A 12,787-nucleotide genomic window follows, 5' to 3' on the forward strand; every position below is an offset into this window, starting at 1 on the left:
GAAAAGCCCCAGAAAAGAAAAAGTGCAAGTTCATATCAGATTGTGCTTTATTATTTTTTTTCTTAGATACAATATTAGCCAAACATGAACGGGATTCACATCACGTGGTTTCAGTGTGTGAATTCCATTGTTTTCCATTTCTAGATGGCAAACAAAAAAGTATGTATGGGATGCAGGCCTGGAAGTGATTTGAATGTCAGTGAAAATGTGCTCCATGTGGTTGCTGGTTGAGGTTTTATTCTTTAATCGAGCCACCTGGAGCTTCATTGGAGCAGACGGGAAGGCGGGGCCAAGGCGATTCTCTTGAAAGGCACAGATCAACGAGCCAATGTTGTTTCTCTTATTTATTAATTGAAATATTTACATAACAGTCTTGTTTTTCATCACAAAATGAGAGTTATTTACATGTTTTATTCATTTTTCCTTAACAAAGAAGATGAAAAAAAAAATAATAATAATGATGACAAAACAAAAAACAGCATACTCTACACCAGAAATGTTGTTGCTGCCAGTTCAATTCTGTGGGATTTTCTGCCTTCAGTAACTTTGAGGATGTCGTCGTCTGGCCAGATGTGGAACGATGTCTCCAGCAGCCTGTCAAGCCTGTCGTCCTGACATCTTGCTCAGTCAACCTGGTTAGTGGTCCGCAGTTGTCAATGAGTATATAAGTAGGAGCTTCTTCTTTTTTTTTTTAGTAAGAGGTGATAAAAACATCTGTAGAAACTGGATTTAGACTCACAGATCCAACTTTTGACTGCATCAAGGGATTATTCAGCGCTTGCTGGAGTTTAACAGAAGGGATTTTCAACAAATACCAAAAGTTTTTTTGTTTTTTTGTTGTTGTTGTTGGTTTTTTTTTTTTTACAAATGTGTCATTCCATTTAATGGAAACATGAAACACTTCCTTCATTTTGGCATACACTTTATCTTAAGGGCCTGAGTGATGGCTTTGCCAATTTGTGGCAGCTGACAAACAGTTCAGGAGAGACGATCTTCACCCGAGCGCAACCCAAAGACGCTGAACTTCCTCTTTAGTCACGTGTGACCGCAGTCTGATGAGAGGAGGAGAAGAGTTGACTGGGGTCATTTCTGGGACCCTCCCCCGAAAAAATAGAAAATAGAAAATTAACAAGCTTTAGCTTTAGGAGGAGAAGGAGAGCAGGGGGGCCACGTTGATAGTTTTTCTTCATTTCAGTCCTCTGGGGAGGGGTTCGATACGAATCCAATTTCCCGCCACGGTCGTCCAATGGGAAGCCTCCTCAGTACTCCTCCTTGATGTTGAGCGCCATCGAAGGCGACACCAGGCCGTTGCTGCCACTGCTGCTGGTCACCATGGCGGCTCCGTTGCCGTTGCTCCCCAGGAGGCCGGCGCTGACCCCTCCCCCTCCGCTGCTGTTGGCGCCGTTGGGGGGCGTGGCCGTGGTGGTGGACGAGGCCGGCTGCTGGAGCTTCTTCTTGTTGATTTTACGTTCCTTGGCTCGGCGGTTCTGGAACCAGATCTTCACCTGGAGGACAAAAAGAAGTTCAAATAAAAATGTTTTGTTTTTTTCAGGCTGAACCACTTCTGTGCTGTTGCAGCTTGTAAAACATCAGAGGCTCTGAGCTCGGCTCACGGATGCCCATGGAGGTGTGAACTAGCTGTGGAAGATAGCGGCAGTGTACACCGTGGATGTATTATAAGAATTGGATACTTGCCTGCCCCCCCCCCCTTCCCTTTAGTGGTCAGTCCAGGTACTGCAGCCCAAAAAGAATTTTCCCCATTGACCGCAATACAAAAATAAAGTTGTGTAAAATGGTCGGCTGCAACCTGGAACATGGTTCATAACAAATCTTTATCTATTGTATATTTTAAGTCATGGACTTTCAATCTTTTTAAAAGCATGATAAAGGCCAGAAACCCCCCCCCCCCCCCAAAAAAAAAAGTTTTGTTTCCAGCGTGACCTCGCGGCATTGTACACTCTGTGTCTCAGCTCGTTCTGATTGACTGATGCGTCCTGATGCATAATGGGAAGTGACACTGTTGCACATGCTCTATGGCCTGCATAATGCGGAAGTAACCAGGAAGCCAAACATTTTTCGCAGTATGTGTCGAGTGAGTGAGTGAATAGGTTGCTATTTTGGATCCTGTGGCCACTGGTTGACTCTTGCTCCACCTGATTTGAACTATAACTGCGGCAGATGTGTGTTGATTGCCTCAACAGTTCTGGCAAATTGACCCAAAATCAAATGTTATTACTGAACATTACTAATACAATAATGTAGTAATATTAAACTGCATGTTGGTGTTGAGCATCACGACAGACACCTTCTGGTCGTGAAACAAGGCCCCTTTTCTTTCTTTACCTGTCTCTCTGATAGGCTGAGCGCTGTGGCCAGCTCCGCCTTCCTCCGGATGGTGATGTACTTGCTGTAGTGGAACTCCTTCTCCAGCTCCAGCCGCTGGTGGTCGGTGTAGACCACGCGGTACTTGTCTTTGGTTCGCGTCTTCCCATCTGTCAGGACACGCAAACATTTCCACATTGAGCACTGACGCCGTTTTTCACTGCAGTTAACTGGTAATGATCCCAATGTCGTCGGGAAAAAATGGTGATAAAATGACAGACAGTAGTGAAGTGCATTAGAGAAAACAGTTAATCTAGTCCGGAAAGGAGAACACAAAAAATATGCTTAATGTTGGTATGTTTTCGGTTAATAGCACGTAAAAGGTTATTTTGTTCAAAAGATTTTTAACTTCTTCTTTGTTCACCATTGACCGGTCTTAGCAGAACCAAGCAGAACCAAGCAGAAGTGTCAAGGCAAAGCAGGGCAACCTGGCAACCAAATGAGTCTTTGGCAACATCCAAACACTAGCAGACTTTGAGACGGTTCATTCTTTGGCTCTCAGCTCTCATTAACACACTCTGATTCAGTGTTAATGCTAAAAACAGCAATTTCTAACGAGTGACGCCTCTTCAAACACAAGCGCCGTCTGTCCTCTAAGCGGTCACCAGGTCGAACTGCAACTCAAACATTTGAGTTTGTGGTGGAACATCTGCCCCGGACCACCAGGCTTCCGCCTCATTTCTCGCTGGTTAATTTCATGTCAGTCGAATAAAGAGTGGTGAGACGCTTAATGAAGGAGCGTAAATCAAAACGCTCTCCACTCTGTCAGGGAGACATTTACTTTGCACACACACACACTCAAGTGCAGCTTTTGTTTCCAGCTGCTGCACCACAGTCCCTTTCCTCCACTTAAGAGACATTTTACTCTGTGTCCACTGAGGAAAACTTTGCTTTGTCTTAGTGAAACTGCAGGGGACATTCCGCAATAGTTACAACGAACTATCAATGCATACGGAAAAATACTTGAGCTAACCGCTCTTGGGTAAAAATGCTTAGAAACATGAGACAAAGGCTAACAGTTCCCAGATTTATTGAATCTTAGCAGGTCTGAGTCTGAGGTGCTAGAGAATTGAGGATGAAGCTAACACACTAGATTGCCCTCATTGATGCCAACTGATTCTGGCGCCATCAAACTGATCACAGGTCTTGCTGTCACGTCAGTGGTCTGATGCTAAGGCTAACATTACCTCTGACTTGCACCCAAGTAATCTGTTTTAGTTTATCTGGGTTCATTAAAAAAAAAATACTGTAATCTCACTCAATTAAAGCTTTTGAATGAAAATTCACCGTCAATATTTTCCAATTTTCAGATCGTTCCTGGAAAAAAAAAGACCTACTTTGTTTTGGGTTTTTTTACTTAGAAATGTAGTTTTTCCTATTTTTTTTTTAATTTAAGCAACATTGTTTCCTGCTTTTGCTTACTCACAAAACTGTCTTCCTCAAAATCTTCTTACGCGGTGGCGTGATTAGGTTAACACTTTAACGGAACAACAAAATAAATTTGTTAAAATTTTGGTTTAAATTTTTAATTTGAAAAAACAGTTTTCCCGCTCGGAATAATCGAAGCAGGACAAATTGTGATCTGCATGAAGCAAGATAATTTGCACCTTTCTCTCCCCCCCTATTTCTAGATTTAAAATGAAATACAATCCGATTATTTTGACACCGTTGTATTTCTTACTTTTACTGCTACAACAGTAAAAACCTATTTTGATGCTAAAAACCCCCTTCTTCCACCTCTTGCCTGCACCCGAATCCCGCACACGCACCGAGGCCACGCACGTCGGAGTCGCAATTCACACACTTCAAAGTGGGAACTTTCTTGTAAACTCCGCCTGGAGACAAGCTCAAGACAAAGGGTGGGCGGCGGCGGCCGAGTCGCATCCAGTGGGAGCATTTGCATGACAAGGCTTCAAACCGTATTCTCGCGTTTGATCCGGGCGACGCGTCGGTACGAGGCCTGGTGGTCTGGACACGGACATGACGCATCAGCAGGATGTCACACCTCTGCTAACGCTGCAACGCTGACACGGCGAAATTGACTGAATTCAAAGACAACGTAATTTCACACGGTGAAGGAAAAAAATATATATCAAAATTACGAGGAAAATATATATTTTTTTTAACCGATAACCAATATATCATTTGTCATTTGCAACTACTGAAATTATGCCAGTTATTAGCAAATTACTACATTATTTAAAACGGCAATAAAGTTATATTGTATATGCTAGTATTTTTTTTTTAATTTTCATATTACTTTTTGTTGCGCATAATATATTTTAAATATTTATCTCTCATGATCTGTTAGTTTTGGGCGAATGAAATCACACACAAATTTGTCTTTTTGTATCCCCCTCAAAAAAGTTTGATTTTGACTGGGAAAAACAGGCTCCCCCCCCCCCCCCCCCCCCCCCCCTCCTGATTCTGCTTCAGTAGATTGACCGGCATGTGTCACTTGATTAGATGTTATTTGTTGCATATTATGTATATATATATATATATATTTTTTTCTATTTTCATTTCAGCCTCTTACTGGGGTTGCTGGGCGGAGCGGAGCTGCGTCGTATCCATTCGTATGCGTTCCTTCTCTGCGGGGATCCGGGCGACAGCTGGCCCGCCGACGCGTTCAAGGAGGCGGGTAACAGGGCGGAGGGCTGCCCGGGGAACTCCGCGGGACTGAAGCCCAGGTTGGGCCCCACGGCGCCGGACACGGCAGCTGCCGCGGAGGGGCCGCCGGCCGCTGCAGCCGCGGCGGCGGCGGCGTAGTGATGGGACGACCACTCGTCCCGTGTGGGTGGAGGAGGGGGCGGGTAAGCCGGGCTCCAGCCGCCCGCACCGGGTCCGGCCTGCTGCGCCGGATGCAGGTCGTTGTTGATGCTGTGGTGGTGGTGGTGGTAGCTGGAGAAGTCCGAGTACTGCGGGGCCGGTACCCCGTAGTTCTGCGGGCTGAGGCTGAGACCCGGGTGGCGACTGACCGGGTTCTGGTGCGGGTACATGGCGGGGTCCTTGTCCAACTGCAGGTAGCTCACGTACATCTTTCCAGGTGAGGGGGCTCCCTCAGCATAGTGCGTATCCAGCTCCGTGTCTCACCTGGTGTGTGAACCTGTCCACAGTCCACCTGTCCTCGCGCTGCTTCTGGGAGATCTGGGCGTCAGGTGCCCGTTAAGAGCGCCACAGTCACATGGCCGGCTTTTATTGCTCTTTTATCTCCTCCCTCCTCCTCCTCCTCTCCCACTGTCTTCTTTCTTCCTCTTCCTCCTTTCACCTCATCAGCTCCTTCCTCCTCACAACCCCTCCCCCCAAAATGATTTTATTTGTAAAGACAAGGTAAGATCAAAATATAAGCGACAAGAGACAATATATAAAGCTCCACAGCTGCCCTATGCGGCCTCCTCCAATCCTTCATCAGTTCTTCCCCAGTGACCTCCATCAGTCCTCCTTTGGCCTCCTCTGGGCCTTTCCCAGCCTTCTGCCTCCACTTTCAGGTTATTTGCATAAGTGACAGCCCAATGCTTGCACTTCAAAGGTGCCAAGGAAGCCGCAGTGTGTCCGTCAGAGTGACGAAAGGTCAGGGTCACCATCAATTCATTTGTTCTTTAGATCTATTTCCTGTTTCACCATTTTATTGGCTTATTCTTCACAGCTTAATGTTTAAAACCAAAGTATTATCATTATTATTATTATTTGCTTTATATATACAAAACCTTTTATATTACCCTGAACAATCCATATTTTTTCACATAAGTGAAATAAATTTCCATTTATTAATAGGACAAACTGCTTGAGATACAGCCATCTCTTTTTAACGAGGAGGTCCTAAACATAAACAAGAAATACAAATCCACATAAGGTATTCCACATAAAATATGAGGATACACATTTCAGTTTAGCCAGACACAAATACAATAGTACAATATATAAATGTTTTTAATTCCACCTATCATCTATACACCCACTTCCTCCTGCAGTCAGGGTTGCAGGGGTGAGGCAGGGTTACACCCTGGACAAGTCGCCAGTTCATCACAGAGCCATTCACACACACACACACACACACACACACACACACACACACACACACACACACACACACACACGGACTATTTAGAGGTCCGAAATGATGCAAAAGAAAAGAGAAAAAGAGATGCAAACTCCACAAAGAAAGGCCCTATGGGCCCGGGGATCGAATCCTCCACCTTCTCACTCTGTGTCTCCCTGGTTTTAATCATTTTTTATTTCTATGAATCTAAATTATTTATCAAAATGCTTTCATTGTGTTTCTCTCTCTTCACTGGCACATAAATACAGCAAGAAAGTGATCATTTCACCGCAAGTAATTTTTTAAACGGAATAAAAATAATAAACTTAAAATTAAATTTGTTGAAATCTTTTTTAATGATCTGCCTTTACTCACTCTGGCGCATCAATCAATCGATCAATCAATTAACTTTTATTTGTACAGCGCTAAATCACGTCCAAGGACGTCTCAAAGCGCTTTGTACAATCAGAGAAAAACCAACTGGACTCCCAGAGTAAGCAAAGTGCGACAGTGGCCAGGAAAAACTCCCCTGTGGGAAGAAACCCAGAGCAGATCCAGACTCCAGAGGGCCATCAGGGCGCAGGACCTGCAGCAGTTGCCCCATGTCTCCCCCTATAGATCATTAGCAGAGTTTTGCTGTTAGTTGTGTTTTGAAACCTGGGAAACAAACGCTTCTAACAGGACCATTTCTGAAACATATAGATTTTGTCTTTAAGTTTCGGTTGAGAGGAATCAATCCATGTAAAATCTGCCCAACTCACAAAAACAATATAAGTAAGGGACAGTAATACGGGGTAGATTACAGGCTCTGTATTTTGAAGGGATCGGATTTGCTGTCTGATTTTTGAAGAGCTGAAAAATGAAAACGATTGGTTTTCGTGAAATGACCCAAGGGTTCATCAAAGTCTTTGCTGTGATATACTGACGTTTGAAGAAGATTAAGTGAAGGGCTTCGGAGTTTGAGGGATTTAAACATGCTATGGTAATATGTTTGCGCAAGCCAGCTGTGTTTATTTGTATAGGTGGAACTGTTGGGTCGACCGGGTTAATTTTTCATAATCAGGAATTGTGTCAAATGCATATTATGCTATTAGGCGCATTTCCGATTTATGTGACGTCATAAAAGTGCACAAGTGAATGATTGAGCTTGATGAGCCAAACATGTGGGTGTTAGTTACATCACTGTAGCTTTTTTCTAAGATAAATTAGGGCCGTTTATGTTGTGTGTATGTACAGTATGAGATGTAGGTCTTGATGAGACAAACACTTGGGTTTTTACCCCATGTCGCTACAACCTTAGGAAAGGCTCAGGCCATTTTAGTTTTTCTAGGGGGCACTGTTGAGCCCGATTTGCACAGTTTTTTATTTCATAGAGTAGAGTTTATCAGCTGGTGCGATGGAGGTGTGACCAACCCATTTTAGTCCAACAGGCTGGGGGCGTGACCAACCTGTTAAAAAAAAGTTGTTTTTTTTTAACCACACCAGCCAGCCATATCACACCTGCCGCTGTCTGTTTGCCTTAACAGTGCGTGAAAGCATGTATGCGCCCTTGTCCTTGTCTTAGGGCCCCGTCTCCTTACTTCAATAAACTCCCTGATCCAGCGCTGGTGTTGGTGTAGAAAGTTGTAAAGATAAAAAAAAAAAAAAATTACATAAGAAGGTGTGTCCGAACTTTTGATTTGTAGTGTATATAAAAAAAGTACCAATTTCAAATCTTCTTCTTCTTCTGCCACGTTATCCGGAGTCGGGTCGACGGGGCAGCAGCCTCAGCAACGATGCCCAGACTTCCCTGGCCCCAGTCCCCTCCTCCAGCTCATCCGGCGGGACCCCAAGGCGTTCCCAGGCCAGCCGGGAGACATAGTCCCTCCAGCGTGTCCTGGGTCTTCCTCGAGGCCTCCTCCCGGTGGGACATGCCCGTAGTTTTTGTTCAGGGACAGAAAAAAGACTTTAAACAGACTGAAACTCACAGAAATGACCATCTATGATAGTTAAGCAAGAGATGGAGGGGTACAATGCAAAATCTCAAACCTGCTTAGCAAATTTCTTTTTAAAAAAAAATAATTAAAAAAATGAAAACTTCAATATTATTTCCAATGTTAATTTTAAATAGTCTGATGTTCTCATTTTCTTTCAGCAAGCGCACAATGTTTATGTACCTTTCCATTTGTTACCCAACACCACCTGAAAAATTTCCCGATGCACTTCACACCCGAGGAAACAGGAAGTTCACCTCACGACCCTCTGGGACAAAACCTTTCTGTGCCTGGTTGGTTTCTACTGCGGGCACTGAGCAGGTTTCTAGTCTACATTTTTACTGCTCCTGCTACACCTTCCACAAACCCTGCTGATGATGCTTTACATTACGAGGGCCTGCAGACTCTGCTACTTTGCACCCTTATCTTACTAACCTTATTCATCAAGTATATTATCTACCAGGTCATCATCTTGTGTGCAGTGTATTGTCTGACATAATAAATGGCTGGCCAGCATAACCTTATTCACTCAAGATGTGATTGGTTGGAACTCTGAGTTGTTTGCTGCATAGAAATTATCAATCTGTCATCGGCATGTTTGCAGATGTGAAAAAATGCTAAAATGCAAAACTGAAAATATGAAGGTTCAGTGTGTGTCAGTTTACAGCCACAGCCATCTGCTGGTATACGATCTCAGATTTAGGGAGCCTGGGTATAATAATAATAATAATAATAATAATAATAATAATAATAATAATAATAATAATAATAATAATAACCGTTACTTACTAAGGTTTTTTATGGGAAAAAATGAATTACAATTAAAACTTAACGTCCATCCTCTGTTGTCCTTTTTGTGCTTCTTCGTTCATTAATTCGTTAATCCATTCTCCTTGAAGGTGTCGACCACTTCTCTCTAAAACTTCCCCAAAGAAGGGCAGCTAAAGTATGCTGCAGTACACAAAGTTGGATATGAGGTCATTTGAAGTATGGGCAGCAGGTTGAAAAGCTCAGAGAGACGCTCCAGTCTCTGATTCATCTGGCTCAGGTGTTGCCACTAACAAGGGAGAGATATCTGTTTGCTTTTGGACATGCTTCATGCTTCACATCTGGAAAAAAGTTATGCAAGTATTTATTGACACATTTTATTATTAATTTGGTTAAATGTGGCAAATCAATTGTATATATATTGCAGTAATCTATCTATCTATCTATCTATCTATCTATCTATCTATCTAAATATTATTTGAATTGTGCTACTTGTCAGACCACTATTTATTTTGGTCCTAATACAAAGACACACATTGATCGGAAGAGGGGATTAGAAAATAAAGACGGAACAGGATCCCCTTTCTGCGTAATTACGGCATGTAAACAAATAACCAACTAATTCTGGCGTGCACCGGAAGTTACGCCAAAGATTTACGCAAGGCTGGATGGGAGCCGTGATAAGGGCCAGTAGGCGGCGCCCGGTAGTTGCAACCAGCGTGTGCGAGACCACAGAAGAAGAACCGCCGTTTCTGCAAAAGTCAAAATGTCCTCTCCGAAAACAATCCCGAAAGATGCTCAGGTAACTAATCGTATAATATTCAACTATTTAACTCAAATCAAACGTTCGAAACACCGGGAGACTCCCCCCACCGGGTGCTTATTGAGACATCGTCGTTAAAACTTTGTTCTTGGGTTTATTTCCAGAACTGCGACGGCTAGCCATGTAGCTAGCTAATCTATAAACATTGAGTTCTATGCGACCGCGCTTCTTTTCTTGGTTGCTTGGAGGCGTTTCAACTCTCATTCAAAATGCACCCCCGCATCTTCGCATCTTTCGCAAACACGGTCGACTGTCGAAACTATAGCAGTCAGATTTTCTTCTGGCTTAGCCAGTCAAAGGTCGGGACCTTCTCTGTTGTTAAAAGTCGTTTCTCCGCGATTCCAATATGATGCGGAATGTTGTTGTTTTTTTACGCCAGCAGTGTTCGCCATCCGGCTCCGAGTGACCAAAACTCAACCGGTGTTGCGTCCCGACTAGTTTACGATCGAACTGGTTTTCTTGCCGAACAGCTTCAGATGTATTTCGCCGCCGTCAGCAGATTCGACACAAATTCACAAACATGCACAACATGTTACCGGCAATGTTAAAGTCGCAGCCCACATCTACCACAGCGAATATATATCTATAAATGTAAAAAATGAAAATAAAGAAAATATGAAATGAACAATTTCGCGTCGAGTTGGACTCGACCTTCCTCCATCAAGAATCATAGAATTTGTGTCGAATCTGCTGACGGTGGCGCAGCACATCTGCAGCTGTTCGGCAAGGAAACCAGTAGGGACACGACACCTGTTGCCTGTACTTGCTTGTACCTTTTAACCCATTCAGTTTCATCCGCATTCAGCAGTGGTGTGCCGTTGATTTTGAAGGTGTGCTGGCATCCCTAGGACGCCGACCACCTACAGCATGTTTGAAATAAATGACCAAGTGTCACAGCACTTTTGCTCGAACTTGCTCTGCCACAGGTGATGATCCAGATCCTGAAGGACATGGGGATCACCGAGTACGAGCCCCGCGTCATCAACCAGATGTTGGAGTTCACCTACAGTGCGTTTCCTGCCAGTGTTTTGCGCCCCACTCTGGTTTGCCAGCGCTTTGCTTGACTCTTCTGCTTTTCCTCTTCTGCCTTCAGGATATGTGACGACCATCATCGAGGATGCCAAGATTTACGCCACACACGCCAAGAAGTCTACAGTGGACGCCGACGACATCAAACTGGCCATCCAGTGTCGCATGGATCAGTCCTTCACCTCGCCGCCGCCACGTGATGTACGCCATCGTCATTGTCTCAATTTCATGCAATGAGATCGTCTTCAATGGAAACACTGAGCAAAATAAGTTCAGTATTTGTGCGCGGGCTCAAAATATGACGCTGCATGTGCTCTGCTTCAGTTCTTGCTGGAGGTGGCCCGACAGAAGAACCAGACCCCCCTGCCGTTAATCAAACCCTACACAGGCCCCCGACTTCCTCCAGATCGCTACTGCCTGACGGCCCCCAACTACAGGCTGAAGACTGTGCAGAAGAAGGTGAAGAGTCAGCTTTTACTTGTGGACCCCCGCACCCCCAAATCGTCTTTCACTTCTCATGACAACCCTGTCTGTGTGCGTCCAGGTGTCTTCGACCGCAGGCAGGATATCCGTGCCTCGCCTCAGTGTCGGCGCCGTCTCCAGCAGGCCCAGCACACCCACTTTAGGTGAGCAGCCCGGGTCGGAAAGCTCTGTGAAGAACCTGGACCTTCATATGGGCAGCAGTGTTTGTAATTCAAACTATACTGTGATTGTATAAAATTGAAACTCTACAGCTGATCTCTTGCATTTCCTCACAGGAACTTCATCAGTGCAGTCGGTCACTTCTAAAGTCGGCACCCCGGTGTCTCTGACGGCTCAGAGGTTCACAGTGCAGATTCCTCCTCCCTCTCAAACAGTCACCACCAAAACCAGTAAGAGCACGTTGACAAATAAAACAATATTATATTATTACATATTGGGTCTTCATTTGAGTGACGTCATTTTAAGTCTTGGAAACACAATGTCTGTTGTGACTCATTTCACCGTTTCTGCCGACATAAATTGAACTTTTTTGTTGTACAGAACCTTAAAGTGGAAAACCGCAGGTTAAGATGTCAGCCATCACAAAAACGATGACATTAACGACTCGTTCCTCTCGCCCCCACAGCCACACCCACCACACCCGCTGTCTCCAACGTCCTCATCAATCCATCTCTGATTGGCTCCAAGAACATCCTCATCACCACCAACATGGCGTCGCAGAACTCCAGCGGAGACTCGCTGAAGAGGAAGCACGAAGACGACGACGACTATGACGCCGTATGACGGAAGAAGACAAACTGCTGGACCAGATGCCAGTGAGAACCTGTGGCAGCCCCCCCTTTTGTTTTCCAACAAGAGCCACAGCAGTTTGCTGAGGCCAAAACTGGACCGAAAACCTCAACCGTTTCTGCTTAAAAGGAACAATGTGCAAGAATGTGTTTAGACAACAACCTCTAAGTGGTCCTTGACCTCACCATCAGGTGTAGTTGCCATTGTTTGCCAACCCTGACCTTTCTGTAACACATCATGTAGTTTTGGAAGTCTTTCATGTATTAAAGCTAAATGTTACAGGCTAAACACATCTGGGTTGTGCTTTAATGAAGTCCTGCATTCTAACCATGTTCCCTCCTAAGTTTTGCTACGCCCAAACTCACTGGATGTCCATGAGAAGTCGACTTGTTTGATGGGGGTGAAAAACCAGATGGTTTTGTATGTATTGTGTGTATGTGGTCACTCAGCTGAGGAATCCTGTTGACATCACTAAGGGTGTAACCAAAGCCATTGTACAAC

The 12,787-nt window shown here is 44.4% G+C and overlaps 2 protein-coding genes across 2 annotated transcripts; one reads left to right on the top strand and one right to left on the bottom strand.

Moving 5' to 3' along the window:
- Nucleotides 1-850: 850 nt before the first annotated feature.
- Nucleotides 851-5,825, bottom strand: cdx1b (caudal type homeobox 1 b). Its single transcript, XM_076032019.1, has 3 exons — nt 4,919-5,825; nt 2,344-2,492; nt 851-1,505 (listed from the first exon to the last, which is right to left on the bottom strand). The coding sequence occupies exons 1-3, from the start codon at nt 5,418-5,420 to the stop codon at nt 1,260-1,262; spliced, it is 897 nt and encodes a 298-aa protein (XP_075888134.1). The 5' UTR covers nt 5,421-5,825; the 3' UTR covers nt 851-1,259.
- A 4,011-nt stretch (nt 5,826-9,836) lies between these two features.
- Nucleotides 9,837-12,574, top strand: taf9 (TAF9 RNA polymerase II, TATA box binding protein (TBP)-associated factor). The gene is made up of 7 exons (XM_076032024.1): nt 9,837-9,964; nt 10,912-10,993; nt 11,079-11,215; nt 11,339-11,473; nt 11,559-11,640; nt 11,773-11,886; nt 12,123-12,574. The coding sequence occupies exons 1-7, from the start codon at nt 9,929-9,931 to the stop codon at nt 12,278-12,280; spliced, it is 744 nt and encodes a 247-aa protein (XP_075888139.1). The 5' UTR covers nt 9,837-9,928; the 3' UTR covers nt 12,281-12,574.
- The last annotated feature ends 213 nt before the right edge of the window (nt 12,575-12,787 follow it).

The sequence above is a fragment of the Nelusetta ayraudi genome, unplaced genomic scaffold (genome assembly GCF_046127955.1).
Source record: "Nelusetta ayraudi isolate G7.1 ecotype Tasmania unplaced genomic scaffold, CSIRO-AGI_Nayr_v1 ptg000033l, whole genome shotgun sequence".
Classification (NCBI taxonomy): domain Eukaryota; kingdom Metazoa; phylum Chordata; class Actinopteri; order Tetraodontiformes; family Monacanthidae; genus Nelusetta; species Nelusetta ayraudi.